This window comes from Notothenia coriiceps, unplaced genomic scaffold, assembly GCF_000735185.1.
Source record: "Notothenia coriiceps isolate Sejong01 unplaced genomic scaffold, NC01 NC01_scaffold00029627, whole genome shotgun sequence".
Classification (NCBI taxonomy): Eukaryota; Metazoa; Chordata; class Actinopteri; order Perciformes; family Nototheniidae; genus Notothenia; species Notothenia coriiceps.
In genome coordinates, this window is record NW_011362328.1 from 20,851 (window position 1) to 38,981 (window position 18,131).

The 18,131-nt window shown below is 41.6% G+C and overlaps 1 protein-coding gene across 1 annotated transcript; it reads left to right on the forward strand.

Annotated features, from left to right (window-relative positions):
- The first annotated feature begins 983 nt into the window (after window positions 1-983).
- On the forward strand, window positions 984-17,410 carry frmpd3 (FERM and PDZ domain containing 3). Its single transcript, XM_010786829.1, has 15 exons — window positions 984-1,090; window positions 1,202-1,356; window positions 1,520-1,622; window positions 1,910-1,955; window positions 3,186-3,290; window positions 4,986-5,093; window positions 6,578-6,709; window positions 7,079-7,198; window positions 7,500-7,636; window positions 8,172-8,298; window positions 8,618-8,707; window positions 8,951-9,130; window positions 9,363-9,498; window positions 10,289-11,173; window positions 11,869-17,410. Exons 1-15 carry the CDS (start codon window positions 1,050-1,052, stop codon window positions 14,700-14,702), a joined length of 5,199 nt encoding a protein of 1,732 aa, XP_010785131.1. The 5' UTR covers window positions 984-1,049; the 3' UTR covers window positions 14,703-17,410.
- The last annotated feature ends 721 nt before the right edge of the window (window positions 17,411-18,131 follow it).

Here is an 18,131-nt window from a genome sequence, read left to right on the forward strand (position 1 = left end):
GTAATTCAAAGCACACGTAAAGTAATGGCTTTTTAGTCATGGACTGAGCTCAATATGAAGCCTATCTGTGACGCATCAACCCTCATCTGATACCATGATACAAGGTAGAGATCAGTAATGCCTCACTGGAATTGTAAATGAGCCATGCTTCCCCATAAGCCACTCTAATCAGAAACAAGTGACAAGAATATGAATCTAAGCTATTGACTAATGTGCCTCAGCCTCCTGTTCCTGGCCGTTTGTTCTCTGCCCGTGCCACTTAGCGTGGTGTTTGCTCTCAACAGTGTACCCCTGCATAACAACAGCACCGCTATATGTGTCTTTCTGTTTTAGCCCATCTGCACCATTTACATCACAATTGGTGTCTCATCTTTAGTCAGTAATCATCAGAGTCCTAGATCACAGTTATGAGCATAAATATCTGGCTCTCACACAATCCTTTTCAATCTTTTTTCCAGTGATTTTTCTGCAACAAACCCAGAAACCCACGTGTCACATACACACTCACTCACTCACAGTCTTTCAGTAATCTTGCTTTCACTGCCTCCCACACAGGCATCTGTAAAAGAGCATGTGTGGTTCACAGCAGTAGCTTGGTCCACACTTAGAGAGGCTGGCAGACTCAAACACTTCTCTGTTAGACATGCTCTATGTGCATTATGTCATAGGTCCTTGGTAATTGCACCTCTTCTAAAGGCAGGCCTCCAATGTCAGGTGCTTTTAGCAATACAAATAACTACATTTGTACTTGTGCTCTGTGAGATTCTTCACGGGATTGCAGGATTTTGTGAGGAGCCGACGTGTTGACATTGGAGGGTTATAATCTTAAAAGATCTGTATGTTTGTTTTGTGCGACAGTGTGCTTCTGCGATTGTAACTTTGAAAATGCTACAAAGGGAATTTTCGCATGCTGTGGAGAAAGCAGGGTCACTTATTTATGTCCTTGCATCCCTTGTCTTCTCCTTTCTTTTGTCCAGGTGAATGATTGCAAAGCAGAAAGAGACCATTGCAGTGCGACCCTGTCCCATGCTGATCCCTCCTCTCAGGGGATGGCCAAGGTCCAGGATGGACACACGAACGCATGTGACAGGTACAGTGTGCTACACATGACCCTGACACTTGTCACAGCAAATTCCTTTGGGATTTCCAAGAATATGTTTTATTCTTTTATTTCAAAATCTGTGTTTTGTATACTCTGCAGCTCTGCAATGTTAGAGGCGAGCCAACATGGTACGGACAGTGGTACCCTGAGTCCTGCCTCAGCTCGACAGGTCACCATACAGCGCCACCCGACCCAAGGCTTCGGCTTCGTTGCAGGCAGCCAGAGGCCTGTCATTGTACGCTCCGTCTCTGCTGGTTAGTGTGTGTGTGTGTGTGTGTGTGTGTGTGTGTGTGTGTGTGTGTGTGTGTGTGTGTGTGTTTGTGTGTGAGAGAGGGATCACATGAAGACTCCAATTAACTCCAATTTCCTTTTAACTGCATGTATGTGACTTGGCATGCTGTCCCTTCTCATATGCAGACGGCCCCTCCTTTGGCAAGCTTCTCCCAGGAGACCAGATCTTGGCCATTAACGAAGAGACGGTGAGCGACGCGCCCCGAGAGAGAGTCATAGACCTTGTAAGGTAACATCCTTTACTGTCCCAGGAGGGCGGGAGGGGGAGGGGAGCAGCAACACGGGAAAGTGAAAGTAATAGTGAAGAGGATATGGGTTAAGGGGGTGAATCAAAAGGAACAAGCTGTTTCCTATTGCTGGTGATGTGTTACATCAACACAAATATGTGGATCAGACAGTCCTTCTCCAGCTGAAGGGCAGCGAAGAAAGGGCAGATATAAACCTGGAGGAGCTCTCCAAAACAATGCTCTCCGTGGTGTTATCTAACACACTCCACTCTCTTTTGTCTTTCCACAGACGCTGCAAAGACACTATACTTCTCGCTGTGCTGCAGCCCCATCAGGTAGTATACTGGGACACTCACTCTCTTTCATGCTCCTCTCCCTTGAGATTTCTCGTACTCTTCATCGGTCTTAATACTTTCCCTGTCGCTCTGAATCACACAAACATTATCGGTGTTATGTTCCAGCTGTAAGAAACCCTAACGGCCCGTCTACACTACAGGCATGAAAAAATCTTGAAGCTGGGCGTGTCTGAAGCTTGGCGATTTTTTGCGAACAACCAATCACATAAATCTCCCGCCCCCGACATACAAAGCAATAGCAATGTTAAAACGAAGTAAACTGGATATAAACTCTCCAAACAGGCGAAAAAACGATCAGTTTCACCCACTGTCTCTGCCACCTCCCTCCATGCCTGGTTCCTCCGGTTTGTATCCCGGTAAATAGTTCCGGTCGTAAAGAACCGGGTGATTTGCTACCGTAATATCTCGTTTGGAATATGAGGAAATGAACTGCGGTCTGGCTCTCCCAGCTTGCACGTGGTTTGATTGGCTGCGCTTGCACTGGTGGGATTTGCATAAACGGGATTTGATTGGCTGAGGCCAAGCATCGAGCCTCAAAAGTTGAACATTGTTCAACTTTTGATGCCGATAGATGCTCGTGATGCTTGCAAAGCCATGCCATGCTCCCCACAATGCAGTTCGGCGAAGATTAAAAATCTTCTACGTCACCCCATTCAAGTGAATGGGCGAAGCGTTGAAAGCATTTTTTGATGCCTGTAGTGTAGACCGTAAGAAGCACATTAATATGCATGACCAGGCCTATACATTACAGTAACTTCTTTTCTAGGAAACCCTTTCAGAATAGCTCCATCACACATACACAAGGTGTATGTGCAGCCAGCCATGTTAAGGAAACAGAAATAGAGTATTTCATTTACTAACTGAATTGGATATTTTTAGAAGAGGAAAAAACAATATTAATATCCAAATAAAGTCAAATACAATTTTGTATTTAGTTACCTATATTTATTTTTGTATTAATATGAGTTTTGCAGCAGTTCCTATCTATCTGTTGTCTATTACATCTTAATTGTGCTCAGACCAACAAGCACTGCAATGAAAAACTACTCAAACTTTTAGAGGTTGAGTTTCATGTAGTAGGTTGTCGCATTGCAGCAGCATTAGCCGACACACGTCTCTTTAGCGCTGTCAGTCACAGGGGCTTTTCTCTCATTTATGTCTCTTCTTTCAAGCTGTTTCAATAGTTCCTCTCTCTCTGTTTATCCTCAGTCACCTAAGTCTGCCTTCATAAGTGCAGCCAAAAAGGCCCGCCTGCGAACCAACCCGCCTAAAGTGCGCTTTTCAGAGCAAGTGTCCATCAGCGACCCAGACTCAGTAAGTTCAGCTACTCGTGTCTCCCTGTGACATGTGCATGCAATCTCATGCTGTTGCCCTGTCCCTCTATCTCCCACTGTGCATTTATTTTGTTTGATCAGCAAAAGCCTCCAGTATCCTCTCTCCATCCTCTCCTGTGTGTGTCTGAGTGAGCCTTTGGTCCAGTGGTTTGGTCTCGAATAAATTGCTCCGCTGACTGATTTGAATTCCTCCTCTTTTTTAAAGGCATTTGAAATGTTTTACAGTTGGTGTCCACTCTTACCTAAACGCACAGGGCAGAGCTATAAGGATCCCAATTTACTTAAATGACGTATCAACAAGCTGAATACATCTCTTTTGTTACTTGGGTTTCACTTTCTCCCAATGTGTGATGAAGACATAAAGGAATAAATATGTATGAAGCAAGACACTGTACACATCGATTACCTGATAAAAGTCATCAGGTGTTTCAGCCACCACGGCTCAACGCATGGCAAGACATTTAGAGGCTGCTATTGATCACTTGAAGACTTATCAGTGTTAAACAGCTAGCGTGGTGTTTATTGGGAAAAGGAAAGAGGGGAAGAGATGAGGCCATGGCATTGAGCTGGGATTTGATTCTCTTAACACGTTCCCTGTATGTTAGAAATTGGCTGCAGCTCACCCTCACAATAAGAACATAGGTAGAGGCCTGTCAAAGAAAGTGATAGACCTGTGTGTGCCGTGTCGTCATTGGTTCACCCTCGCTTTAATTCTGTAGTATAGAGAAAGATCTGTTCACTTCCAATCTGCACAAAAGAACAGCTTGTGTAGCCTTCTGAATACTTAAGTTCTCCAAAAACAGACTGCCGGGCATCTGCTGTGGACACAGCTCTCCATTTCGACACAGTGCATTCTCTGAGATATGTTGTTGCAATGAATCCACATCCCTTTACTTTCATAAGTAATGTCTTCCCTTCTGTTCTTACAAATCCAACCATCACATACAAAAAAAATAAAACAAACAAATATAGGGAGTGATTTTCTTTTGGCCTGAAATCATGGATGATTTCATCTGGGCTTTATCCTTGCTGTGTCACATTACAACCCTTAGGCCGATCATATTACATTAGGATACCTTCCTTCTCTCTGATCACAACTGTGTTCCTTTCAAACTACATAATAGGAACTGAGTAATGTTGTTAAAAAGCCCTCAGCAAGATTAAAAAATCAGGAGAGAATGACCGTCACATCCCATTTTAGCGAGAATGAACTGAACTGCATATCATAACTTTTCTTCCAACAATTTGAGTAAAAGCAGTAACCTTGAATCGAGCCTCTCCTCTTATGCCTCCCCTCACAAAACTCTGTTATGCGTGCTTTCAATCGCATTCAATTTGCCCTGCATTGCTTGCACAGTGAATTGATAGACTGGAGAAATTGAATAAGCTCTTCTTTGATGCTGATACGATGCATGGGGGTGGGCATCCTAAGGCACAGTTTTGCTCTTTCTCACACGTTCAAAAGATCAGTTGAAGCATGTCCCCTCATCTCTTCTTTGTTCCGTCACAATCAAGAAAAAAAAAGTATTTATTTTTAGTTTCTATTTTTGTATCTTGTTGTTGCCTCAATAGCGAAAGGCATATTGTGTTTGTATTGTAAGTAATATTCTTTGTCCTCACTTGTACCATCTATTTGTTAACTACAAAAGCTGATTTCTTCCTCCATCTTTTCCAGACAATGCTCAAGGACGACTCCTTGCTACTCATACCAAATGTGTTGAAGGTGTTCTTGGAGAATGGACAGATTAAGTCCTTTACATTTGATAGCCGAACCACTGTTAGGGTATGTATTCACTACAGATTTGCACACACGGGAAATACATACTACTTCAACTGCCCAGCACCAAATGGCAAAGTTAGAGAGAAGCTGGTGAACCGGTGGAGCATTTAGAAGCAGCTAGATTTCTCAGGACCAAATCAGAGCTAGAAGTAAAGTGTTTTTTCTGAAAATCAAATAAAAAGGTGATAATATGTTAAGGTTACAGCCTAGCTTGCTGCGCCCAGATGGCAAAAACAATTACTGTATGTTTAAAATGAAGCCTCATATTATAAATAAACAAAAAAGAGCCTACTGGTGTACATTTTTGGTTTCTTTTCCATGATATATTATGGAATTGCTTTTGAAATAATATAATCATTAATCAAAAACATCATGTGGATTAATTATAATTCAAACCAAAGTCCATGTGATTTCTGCATATCACCAACGTCTGGGACACGATAAGGATAAATAGCTCAAGACAAATATCAAAATGATGTTTTGAATTGATCTGACAAGAAAAGAAAAAAAAGAGCTTTCATTTTGAGAAACTTCACCGTAATGAATTCAGTCAGACGGAGGTCATTTCTGTCTCTATGTCAGCCTCTAAGATGAGTGTGACGGACTCATTATACAGACTCTATTAGATTTCAGAAATATCTCCAGTGCTCATGGGGCAAAGTGACGGGAAAAACAGGAGAAATAAAGCAGCACTTTAAAGTAGAGATGGAGGAAGCTAAGTGTGGGCCTAATTAAATGGAATTTCAGCATAATAAGAAGGCCAAGATCGATGATAAAAAAAGCACAATAGGATGCCCAGTAGTAAAGTTAATTAGACTGAGTGTCAACTAAAGAAGCTTTCATGCACTATTTTTAGGCTGCAATCTATCGCATTCTGTAACCTCCCCAGGAGTCTTTTAAAGCAAACCACACAGGTCAATACTGTTGAAACTGCATATTCGGAGACAGCTGTAGTTTAGCTCACATAAAAAAAGGCCAATTCAATTGATTGGGAGCAAACCAAATTATTACATATTTTTCAGCTCTTAATGAGCATCCACACTGAGACTCAAACCCAAACTACAAAACATATCCCTACATTAGAGTCTTATTTTATATCCATCCCTCTAATGGAGGGCAAATAAATGATGAAACGTCAGGCCTGGATAAGAATGTGATGAACTGTGAATTTCCCTTCAGACAATGTTCTCTGCCTGCAAAAGAGCAAACGTTTGCCCGTAACACTCCCGTTGTGCAGACATGATTTTCTTAAAAAGGATGCAGAGTAAATTATAACTCTGGAAACTCTCCATAGCATAACATGACAAATCTGATATAATAGGAAAGAGCCAAAACAGATCTCAATTTGACACACTACTGTACACAAACACTGGTGAATTCACGGCAAAACTAACCCCCATACTTACAACAAAAAAAACGTTGTTGTCGTAGAATGTAATCTTACCGTGGAAATGTTTTTGAATCATTCTCCATGTCTCCTCTTGCAGGATGTGATCTCCTCCCTGCAGGACCGCCTCTCTCTGCGCTACATCGAGCACTTTGCCTTGGTGCTGGAGGCCGGTGGTCTTGACCAGAATCAGAGGTTGCATCTGCTGCAGGACAACCAGCCTCTGACACATGTAAGACACACAACACAGGCAAATTAGAGTCAAATATGTGTGAATCAAATCAAATCTGTGATTGCCAAATGAACCTTTTGAAAGCAGTAACCACAAACCGATGCTATTGTAAATACAAAAATATATATGTTTATAAAAATGTTGTAAGGGCTCAATTCTGCGTGTGGTGTGGCTCTACTGCCCCTCTATTGGTCGGATTAACAAGCGGTCACATTGTCATGAGTTTGCCCGATGAAAGTGAGATTCTGGATGCAAATCACATTTCCTGTTGTATCGTTTGTTGTAGCTCATTCGTTTTTTGTAGTTATATTTTTGATATTAATAAATGTAGGCTGCCCTGTTCACCTATACTCATTCTTATTCCTTCAGGTGGTGCATAGAACATACTTCCAAGGGATGAAGTGTCTGTTCCGCATCTGCTTCTTCCCCAAGGACCCTGCAGACCTCCTGAGAAGAGATCCCACTGCATTTGAGTACCTCTATATACAGGTAAATCACTGGATTAAGTGTGGATTTTAAAGGTTTTCATTCAATCTTATGACACTGTGTGAGAGCTGTCTTTTTGAAGGGCAACGGCTCTGCCTGATTTTACAGATAAAAAATGTAGGGCAATAGACACAATGCCCTTTTGTAAAGCTATACAAGAAATGCTTTCACAATATCTTAAAAATCCTACAATCTTTGAACTCATGAGCTTTCCCAGTCATTACAAAATAATGCTTTGAATTGCATAACTGTTCCAATTTGCGATCAACTGTGTACAAAACAGCATTTCAACCTGCCCTAACAGAGTCGGAATGACGTCATCAAGGAGCGCTTCGGCATGGACTGGAAATCTGACATCACGTTACGATTGGCTGCCCTCCATATCTACATCACTGTGTCCTCCGCGCGGCCCAATCAGAAGATCTCTCTCAAGCATGTCGAGTAAGTCCACAAAATCAATTAGGCTTCAAATGAATTTATGAGGAATCACAGACAAAAAGGTGATATATAGCATTTACATCATTATGTGAACCATATATTGTCCACAATGAAGTTCATTAAATAATGTCTCAATGATGAATAATTAATCCCAATAGTGATGAAAAGAAACTCAAATAGCTCAAGGATCATTTTCCCCGGGTCGTTATGAGAGCAGCAAATCCATTGCTTTGTGAAATTACGAAGCTCCGTCTATTTGCTCATTTATTCTTCAAAACCTCAACCTGGCTAGTAATTAGTTTCTGCCATCACAGCAACTGAAGAAGAACAGATCCACTGTGTCTGTAATAGATTTGAGGTGGCTATGTCAAGCAAGGAGCCGAAGAGGATGTAAGCTTGGCTCACTGTGTCTTCCCAAGGGACGATTAAACCCTTTGTCTCCTGAGTTGCGACATGTTCCCCGGACTATGACCAACTACTCCGGTGTTGTTTTTCTCTTGTGAGTATACTCATCCCTCTTTCCCTTTGCTCGTGACAGGAAAGAGTGGGGACTAGAGCCTTTCCTGCCCCTTACTTTGCTTCCAACGGTCAAAGAGAAAAATGTGTGCAAGAGCCTGTCTCAGTTGCTAAAAACCTATCAGCATCCTCCACCATCAGGCAACAAGGTTTGTTCATAACAAGTTCCATATTTGAAATATTTAGGCAATGTTTTTGTGGAGTCTTTTTGCAAGCATTGCAAATTCGTACCCTTTAAATACTATTAAGATTTTAATTAAAAAGATTTTTAATGTATTTAATTGCATGCTTGATAAGTAGTAATGTTTATTAGGGTAGCAAGGCACTCATCTTTATAGAGGAAACTGTTGCATAAGACTTTTGATCCACATCTGTGGCTCAACAGCGCCCCCAGGAGGACTTTGGAAGAGCTGGAGGATCATTTCTATTTCAAAGATGAGCATTTCTTGTTTATCATTCTGTTGACAGGTCCCTCCTCTCCAAGGAAAGCTGCAGTACATCCGTGTGCTCAACGACCTCCCGCCTTTTGGTGGAATACTGTTCAACACTGTTGGACTGGTAATACATGTCTTTGTGCACAGGAATACACATTTATCTCTTCTACTAAATTCTCTGCATCACTAATTATCCTTGTCTTTGAAACTGTACATGTTGTTCAACAAAGAGCTTGTTTAATAAATGCACTTGTGTAACATTTTAGGAATTGTCCTAACATTACATGTATAAAGCATTATGTGATATTTCCAATATACTGCAATAAATAAAGGCAATTAATAGTAAACCCCTTGTATTCTTCTACAGGATGAGAAACAATCAGCAACATCACTACTGGTGGGTCCTCGACATGGCATTAGTCATGTTATTGACCTGAAAAACAACCTAACGACAGTTCTGACTGAGTTTAGTAGGGTTGCCAAGGTCCAGCTCTACCGAGAGAACCAGGGAGTGGCTCGTGTGGAGGTGACAATCCATGAGGCCAAGGTATTACAACACAGTCTCTAAACACTCACACTACATTGCATCTGACAATGACAAGACACAACACTTTGTAGCATTGAAAATGTGTAATTGACTTACCTTAAAATGCTAAAATGATTGCTAAAAAGAGTTGAATATATTCAATTTGTATCAAGTTATTACAAAATGAACAGGCAATGCTCATTGCCTGTTCCCTAAATAGTCTCCTAATTCCCCTCCCTACCACCCCCTGCAGCCCCTGGTCCTACTCATGGAATGGCCTGAAGCCAGTAACTTTGCATGCCTGATCTCTGGCTACTTCAAGCTGTTTGTAGACCCTAAACGGACCATCTACTTCAGGACTCCTGGTCAGTCTCAGCTGACCAAAGCAGGTATGTCTGAAGGGTTTTTTGACTAGTAGGGGAGCATTTTGATCACAGGCTCTGATTGGGCAATATTCATCGCATGTGAAAGAATTGACAAAAAAAATATATAAAAAGCTTTTAATGAAACAATCATCACCCATTTAGAGTTGTATACGTGACTATCTGTCAGCCTCATACTGCATGTATTGCAATATTTGGTATTGTATGGCAATATTTGGTATCTTAATTTTATGTTCAGTCTCCATGGACATTGAACTGCTTTGTCACTGGCTGAGATCATTAGTAACCAGGTTATCCTGGAACTACCATCCCATGGTGCCCTCTGATGTCTCTCATCCCATCTCAGTCTTGATTCATTGGAATGGGAAACTTCATATAATTGTTTCCCAAGTTATAAACACATTATAGATGTTAAGTTATTTTGTTTTTTTAACTGCATTCTTACATTTTTCAAGGATATTTTTTTCTCATCGTACAATCAGGGTTGTGCAACAAAGTGCAACTATAATCCCATTGTGCTAGTATACCATTTATTTTTTAGTAGTGTCAACATAAACATATCTTCTGCCATCTGCTGTCTCAACGTGTAGTCCACATAAGGAAGGATCATCATACCATCACATTCCACCAGAATCAAACCCTCCAACCTCAAAAAACGTCAACTTTCAACATCCATCTCTGCGAAATCACCATGTGACCACCAGCTGTCGCATCTGCTTTCCCATCTGGATCTTCTCTATCCCCACTACTTTTTAACACCTCAAACTTTCCACTGCTCTGACAATTCTATCCTCAGATTACAGAAGCTCCCACCATGCTCACCCACGTTCTGTGGCTACCAGCCTGCCAAGTGGAGGGCGGCGAGGGGATGAGAGGGAAAGCTCACACAGGGAGCCTGGGTCTTCAAGGGCCCTACTTCCGGCCGAGCCTCAGCATCTAGGCCTGTGTCACGTCCACCTTCGAGAACATCAACAATTTCAAGAGCTCCAAATACATGCCGAAGCTGAAATGGACATAAATGAAAACTTTATTTCCCATGAGCCCCCTGGGCGGCCTCGCACCAAGTCAGACCCAACCCAGCAGAGTACAGAGGAAATATCAGGGGTTTTAGAGAGCCCAGTAGGGGAGAATGCAGGATTCAGAATACGATCCCAAACAATGAGTCAATCCCAGAAAGCCTCACGATACTTCTGTGACTCCTGCAAAGCCAGGCATAAGGCAGAGGGTCTGTCACCAGCAGTGAACAGCAGCGGGAGCTCGGGGAAACACTGCTCCAGTGCGTGTGCCTCCAGAGATGGAGGTGCTGTTGACCTTATCCACTTACCACCTCCAGGGAATGAAGAGGAGGATGAGGCTGAATGCGTTGGAGAGAAACTTCAACAACCACCATCTGCTATTGCTGCCCCACCACCTGGCTTCAGGGACAACAGTTCAGATGAGGATGACCAAAGGAGAGGGAGGAGGGCTCGAGCCAGTGCCGGCCCAGGGGTCGCCTCTGGAAAGCCCGCACAAACCAAGGAAGATGTGCCTGTGACATTAATTGATAATGTCGCCACAAGAACAGTCCGAGATCATGCCCAGGAGCTTGATGATGCTCTAGTGTCCACCTTACAGGCCCTAGAGGCTTTGGCAGCCTCTGAGGACTTCCCCCATCATCCTCAACAGCCCACACAGACTGCAGGTCAACAGCCTCAGTCATGCCTTGTTTTTTTATTATATTATGGAGAAATATTGCAGTACTTCATCTTTTATTATCTTGTGAAATGGCAGGAACATACTGTAGTCTGGTTACAATGCAATACAAGTAGTACAACTAGAAGAGGTAAAAGGTTCAAGACAATTTCCTACTGTACAGGATATTACATTTGACCAAACAAAAATAATATTAAAATGATGATGAAAATATTATTTAATAAGAAATCAACAACAACATATGAGTGTTACAGAATGTTGTGCGTCTTAAAGACATTGCAAGTCCATGTTTGCAAAAACTAACCCCTTTTGTCAATCCAAAAAATTATTATTCATTCTGGCAATTTGCTAGTCTTAATACTCAAGCACCCACACACATATGCATGAAAGAACTGCAGTTCTTTTAGGTTGTGTGAGGCAAGCCCACTGGTGCATAGTTCAGTCTGGAAGGGCATAATAAATCTGACCCTGAAGGATTAATTTCCAGAACAGATTAAAACTATTCCAAAATGAGTTTTGGTCTCTTGTGATTAGGATGAATCCATTCAACTGCACATTTCTGGTTTGATAACTAATTGACTACAGTGAAATAATATTAAAGCATATTACTATTTTTGAGTTATTATCAGTCATTTGTTGTTTCTTGATTATCCTAACTTTATACTGTGATGCCTTCCTCTACAGGGCTGATTGTCTTAGCTGCCATCACACCTGAGTCATCATTGGACTCGGGACATGAGACCAACTCATCTGAATTGACAGATGTTTCTGAGATGATGACGGCTATGAAGCAGAACCAGAACCAGGCCTACCTGCTCGCTCACCACATCAACAAAGAACGTATTCTCTGCCGCCGTGACTTTCCCCTGGCTATCCCTGGCTGCACTGCAAAGACCATAGGAACTGGGGCCTTCTCTGTGGGTCAGATCCGTGCTGGCTGTCCACCCAAGCAAGTAATCCTCAGCAAGACAGTTCCCTTTAAAGTCAGTACAAGTAAAGACTCTGCCGTACTCAGTGTAATGACAGAGCAGGGAGGCAACCAAGAGACTCAGACTGAACAGAAAGCAGAAAAGAAAGCAAGCTCTGAGCCCACCAAAGCAAACACCCCTGATTGCCCTTCTAAGTCGCCTGAAGAACTTAAAGTCTCAAGCTCTTCCCTGACAGCTCAAGTCAGTAAAGATCAGAAGTTATCAAATTCTTCTGGGGAGACACTGAGCCAAAAGCTTTCTGAGGGTATAAGGGTGAAGACGACAGCATCTCTTAGTACAGACCCTAGTAACAAAGCCTTACCTACCCTCCTACCCGTGGACAGAACTGCCTCTGCAAAGATTTCTCCCACTAATATGTGCCAAGATGCCAAGACTGCCTCTATTGAGACCATGAAGCCTTCAAGCTCTACAGAACTTTTGACAGTTGACGACCTTTTCTGCACATGCCCAATGCAACAAGAGCCTGGGCCTCAACTAAGACTAAAAGACCCACAGGTTCAGAAGATTGTGGTGTTTCAATCCTCCTCCCCCACAGATGATGAGCGTCTTCGGGCCAAAGGCCTTCAGCTTGCTAACAGCAAAGAAAATTCAGTGAGAGTAGGAGCAGATGCTAGTTTGGCAAAACCAAGTCCTCAAATTCAAACCAAGCACTCCCCTCGTTTGCCTGTTAAGACAGAGAAAAAAGAGGCGATTGAAAGTAAGACTGAGGGTGCCCAGGGCAAATCCCACCCTGAGTCACAGAAATGCCCCATCAAATCCTTACCTATTTTAGATGATCTAACAACACCTAGCCCATTTGTGGATAAGGTCTCTACTCTCCCAGCCAGAGAGTCAAAGAAGCATAGCAGTGGTAAGGGAAAGTCCCAACGCAGTGCCCCTTTCTTGAGCTTCAAGAACCTTCTTTCAGCTACGTTCCCAGCTAGAATGCGGCGAGAAACAGATGAGCGAAGGGCTCAGTTGCAGAAAGTCCGCCAGTATGAGCTAGAGTTCTTAGAAGAGCTGCTGAAACCCAAGTCATCCCAGGGAGAGTTTTTTCCCCAGGGATCCTCGCCTGTGCCCTCAGGCACTCCTTGTGCCTGCCAGCTCCGCACCAGCCCTGTCCTAAAAGCACCAGGAATCTCCAGGGAGCAGCGACGAAGCTGTGACTGTAAGCGAATGTGTAGGGGCATGCGACTACCTGATACACCAGTTGGATCCACAACAGAGACGCAACACAGAGGCAGAGAAAGACCTATTTCGAAAACCCCTCCGGCCGTCTCCAAAGTACCTCATACCCAAGGTGCTCCAAGGAGACCTCAGACCTTAGAGATAAAGACCACACGAATACGCTCTACCAGCCTTGAGTCAAGAGAGCCAAGAGGAGAGCAGGGTTCCTGCTTGCCCACTTGTACATCTCAAACAGATTGCATAGGAGCTCCACAATATAAGAAGCTCCAGAGGCGATATAGCATTGGAGAGCTGGATAACAGCACTAACACACCTGTGTATGCTGAGGTGAGGCCAAAAGCCAAGAGTCTAGAGAAGGAGATGGAAAGAGTGAGAGCCACAGGACTCAGGCTCCCTACCCCAGTAGAGCCAGTCCACACTCAGTCTCACCAGTCAGAGGGGAAGGGGAAAAAGGGTGTGTTTTTCATTCAGGGCGAGGAGCTACTGCGTGAAAGTAAAGAAGGGACTAGCGAGGTGCTGCTGACCATGCCCAGTGAAGACAGTGATGACAAGGATAAATGCTGCTCGTTTTGTTTCTGCTACAGAAAGTGTGAAGCAGCAGATGAAAGCAGTGAGAAGGATGAGCTCTCATACTCCATACCCCTTCAGGTCCTTCCCGGAATGGAGCTGGACTCTCGTACCTTTCCTGTAGTAAGCAAAACGCTCCAGGTTCTTAATGCAGAGGACTGCAGTGCGGAAGAAGAAGAGGTGGAGGAGGAGGAGGAGGAGGAAGAAGAAGAGGAAGAGCTACATAACCAAGAGATTGACCTGAGAGCCTGTGTTACACTGGAAGGGAGCCTGGCACGGGTACAGGCTCTACAGGGGGAGAGTTTCAGCTTGCCTGATGGTTTCCTTAATGCCCAGTTGGATGCTAATGAATTGCTTGCTATTCTGCGTCAGTGTGGTAACAGCCCACAAGCTGAGGGAGAGGCTCGTCTTCAGCCCTCACAGATTGCTGAGTACAAACAGGAGCTGGCCGTCCGCTTCAAAGAGTTCAGAGCATCTTGTCGACGAGTGGCGAGTGTTGAAAAAAGTCCAACACGTATGCTTGCTGTTGTCACCGCCAGCTTTCAAGTGTTGTGCGAACTCACTCAGACCTTCATCAAATTGGTCAGAGGAGTTCGTTCAGAAACCCAAAGGCTACAGCTGTTAAGAAAAGTTGAGGAAGTAGCTATCAACTACACTTTACTTTTGCGTGCAGCAGAAGAATCAATGGGACACTCAAGCAGCTTGCCAACAAAGACAGTGAGCACTCCCGTTTCCTCCAACACCAATAACATGAGCTCACTCGCTCGACCCATCAAAACTCTACCTGCCCAGTAGGAATACACCTGGCAGGGATGTCGTCAAAACAGTCCAGAATGTGGGTGGCTACTCTATCCAAATTCATTATTTGTTTATTGTTTACATTTTTTACAAGACATGCAATGACTCATCCTCAGTAAAAAATTGCAATGCAGCTGTTCCATCCCATGTTTACAGGCCCTGAGGTAGCCTCATGGAACTTTTTTTGAGATATAAAAAAACACAAAAACTAATGCACAACGGAATAAGAACCCTATAACAGACTGGGTGATACAGGGCTAATCACCTCATATCAATGTTCACACAAAAAAAGATATGTCATTATATTATAATATTTTATATGTAATGTATATTTGAGTTGTGTCTTCTTAGCAAATAATATAAAGTTTTGTGAAGAAAAAAGTGAAGAATATATTTGCAATGTATTGAATTAAGAGAACTATACAAATTATATTCAATCATCAAAAAAATATATGTATCCTCTGGACAGAAAATACTTCAGAGATCTCGTCAAGTAGCGACTTCTGTAAATGTCATAGTCCAAAGCGTTGGTTGGTTAGATGGTGATGTGTTTGTTTGTTAAATTCTCTAACTGTTGTAATGCAAAATGGAGATCTTTGTTGGCTATGTTGACAATGTCTGGCGTAGTGATACAAGAGTCCAAATGTAAGTGACAGTGTTGGAAAATGCAAAAAGCTGAAAGACAAGTATGACATTTAAAACTACATTGACTGGCAGAGGCCCATTCTCTCACTATAACAGTGCAGGTATCAAACACACCTGCTCAGGGCAGACAATGTAGCAGAGACCCAAGTCACAGTCTTATCCACCATACAGAAATGAGTGCTGTTACCTCACTCTGCTTTAGAGAAGGAATACCCACACTGTATTTAATAACGCACAGTGTATTTTACACCATCACTGATCCATAGCTCACTTGTATTTCACTTGTCCTAAATCACAGATTAATCTACAGCCATCCACTTGCAAGTGAGTAAGCTTATCACTAGAATTTTGCACAACTTCTGAAATTAGCTATGAGTGAAAATGTATCTTTTAATGTTGGATTAAGTGTTTTTTATTCACTCTGCTGCAGAAAATCTCAGTCAGTTTTACATAATTCACCTCACCTCAAAGCTTACCAGTTTGAAAAAATCCTTTGTTTTTATTCAGGTTTTCAGATACATTATAAACAAATTTGCTTTCTATGTGCTGCTATACATTGTGCAATCTAGCAAATATATAAGAAACACACAAAGTAGTTTTCTATGTATTTTAATAAAACTAACACATCTGTTTCCTGTTTGAAATCTTCTTTGTGTCTCATCCTCTTGTTATTCCTGGAAATTAACCAGAGAGGCTTTATAGTTGTACAGGCCTACCTTGTATTCGGGACTTACTGTTCAAAGAAAGTGCTGAGAAACCAAATGTATAGTGACAACTGACCTGCCACAATACCAAAAATAAAAAAAGCGATTTAGTTTATTGCATAGATGTACTGGTCGGTCCTCTGGGATGTAACTTGGATCTCCAATGAACCTCAAACTAAATGTCAAAGGTTTAAAAAATATATAGTTTAAGATGTAAACATTCAGCCTCAGTCAATTGGTGGTAGGAAACAAATGTTACTCACAATGCATACTTTCAAATGTTCATTATTTGAGAAACTCTATAAATCAATGGGATTTGGGGGTCGTTTCAATGCAAAACTATATACTTTTTGCTTAGTTCTTCTGTAAATGTGAGGCACTTACATATTTTTGTTGGTGTTAATAATATTTTTGTATTATTATATAATAGGTCTGTGTGTGACAATGTGCTTATTCAACAATTGAGCAAAAATCTCCCTCCCCCATATATTACTTTTCATTTCACACAGAGTTTGAACTTCAATAATTACCAGAAGTCAGTATATCATCATTGTTATACTTCTTTTCTTGGTTTCAGAACACACATGTGTTTACAAGCACCCTCTTTTAACAGTTTTTCCTTCACTGTTAATGTTGCATTTTCCATAACCATATGCAGTGTTTTTCTCTTTCACTGAACTGCATGTTTTCCTTCACGTATTAAGACTTTGAGGGGCAGATACTTTGGCCATTGAAGGTGATAAAACTGTTTGTACAGAAAATGTTCAAGTTCTTAAGTGGAGAAACCGGCAAAAGGGAATGCCGTGGTGGCAATATGTTAATGTTTTGCAAATGATATTCATGGTAATGTATCGTTCTACACTGTAAATGTAAATAGTAGGCTAACATATTTGGAGGGAATAAGAAAGACTTTTAAAACCTTAACTGTTACATTAAGATTCATCCAAATTCTTCACTATTTTGTAAAAAGGAAAAGATAAAACATGTCTGTAAGGTCATTTATTTATAGTAGTAATGTAACATAGAGACTAATAGCAAAACATATATTTTAATGAGTATATTACAAGTATAAAGCATGGGACATGTTTATTTTTATAAACAAAATTATTGGACAATGTTCTCTCATCAACACTTAAATATTTTTAATATTCTGATAAACAGTTTGTGTGGTTTTCATTGTTCAATTGCTTTGGTAAACTGTGTGGATTGTGTCTGTGTTTCATTCACACAATGAGCCCGCCCTTGCTTAATCCATTGGTTTTTTTATGTGCGCCTTTTCATTCCTGTCTTTATTTACTGTCAATATTCTTGTCATCACTGTGTCTTTTGTCTGTGTATAAAGTTAACTCCTGTTTTACAAGCAATAAAGTATATTATATAAACTCTTTTGGAGGATTTGGAAATGACATTGCATGCCAGTAACATGCTGTAGTGAGTAGAATGAATCCAAACCAATATGAAATATGAACATTCTATTGTACTTACCACCTCTGCATGTTGGCGAAGTATGCTTGTCCAAAAGTTTGCTATGTTCTCTCTGAGGTCCTAAGGGGGTTATCAGGCACATTATAAGGGTCTCTGCAAAAATGAAAACGTTGTATTAGCTTTGATATTAACACATGGGAAATGTGCAGTTGTGTTACCATTGAAGTAGAGTATGAAAAGGCTGAATCATTGTACAAATCATATCTAAAGACCAAAGAACTATAGAGCTTATATGGACAGTGTCTCTGTGTAGCCTGTACTGCATGCCAGAAAAAGTGGTGAATATCTTACATTACAGATTTGTAGCAGTGCCACAATTAATATGTAGGCCTGGAGGACACATGTCCACCTTGTCAGCAATATTCATGTTTTTATTAAACTATTCAAAAAAATACCGGTAGCATATTTATCTGAGGCAAAAGCATGTGCAGCTCAAACTGTTTAATCTCTGTCCATTTGTAAAACTTTGTATCAGCTTTAATTAACATTGATATTTTGTTTGCATTGATTGATACAAATAAGCCCACAGTAGTCACTTTTTATAGATGTACCTTGCTTGACAGGTGGTACATTATACTCACAAGGTAGGCAA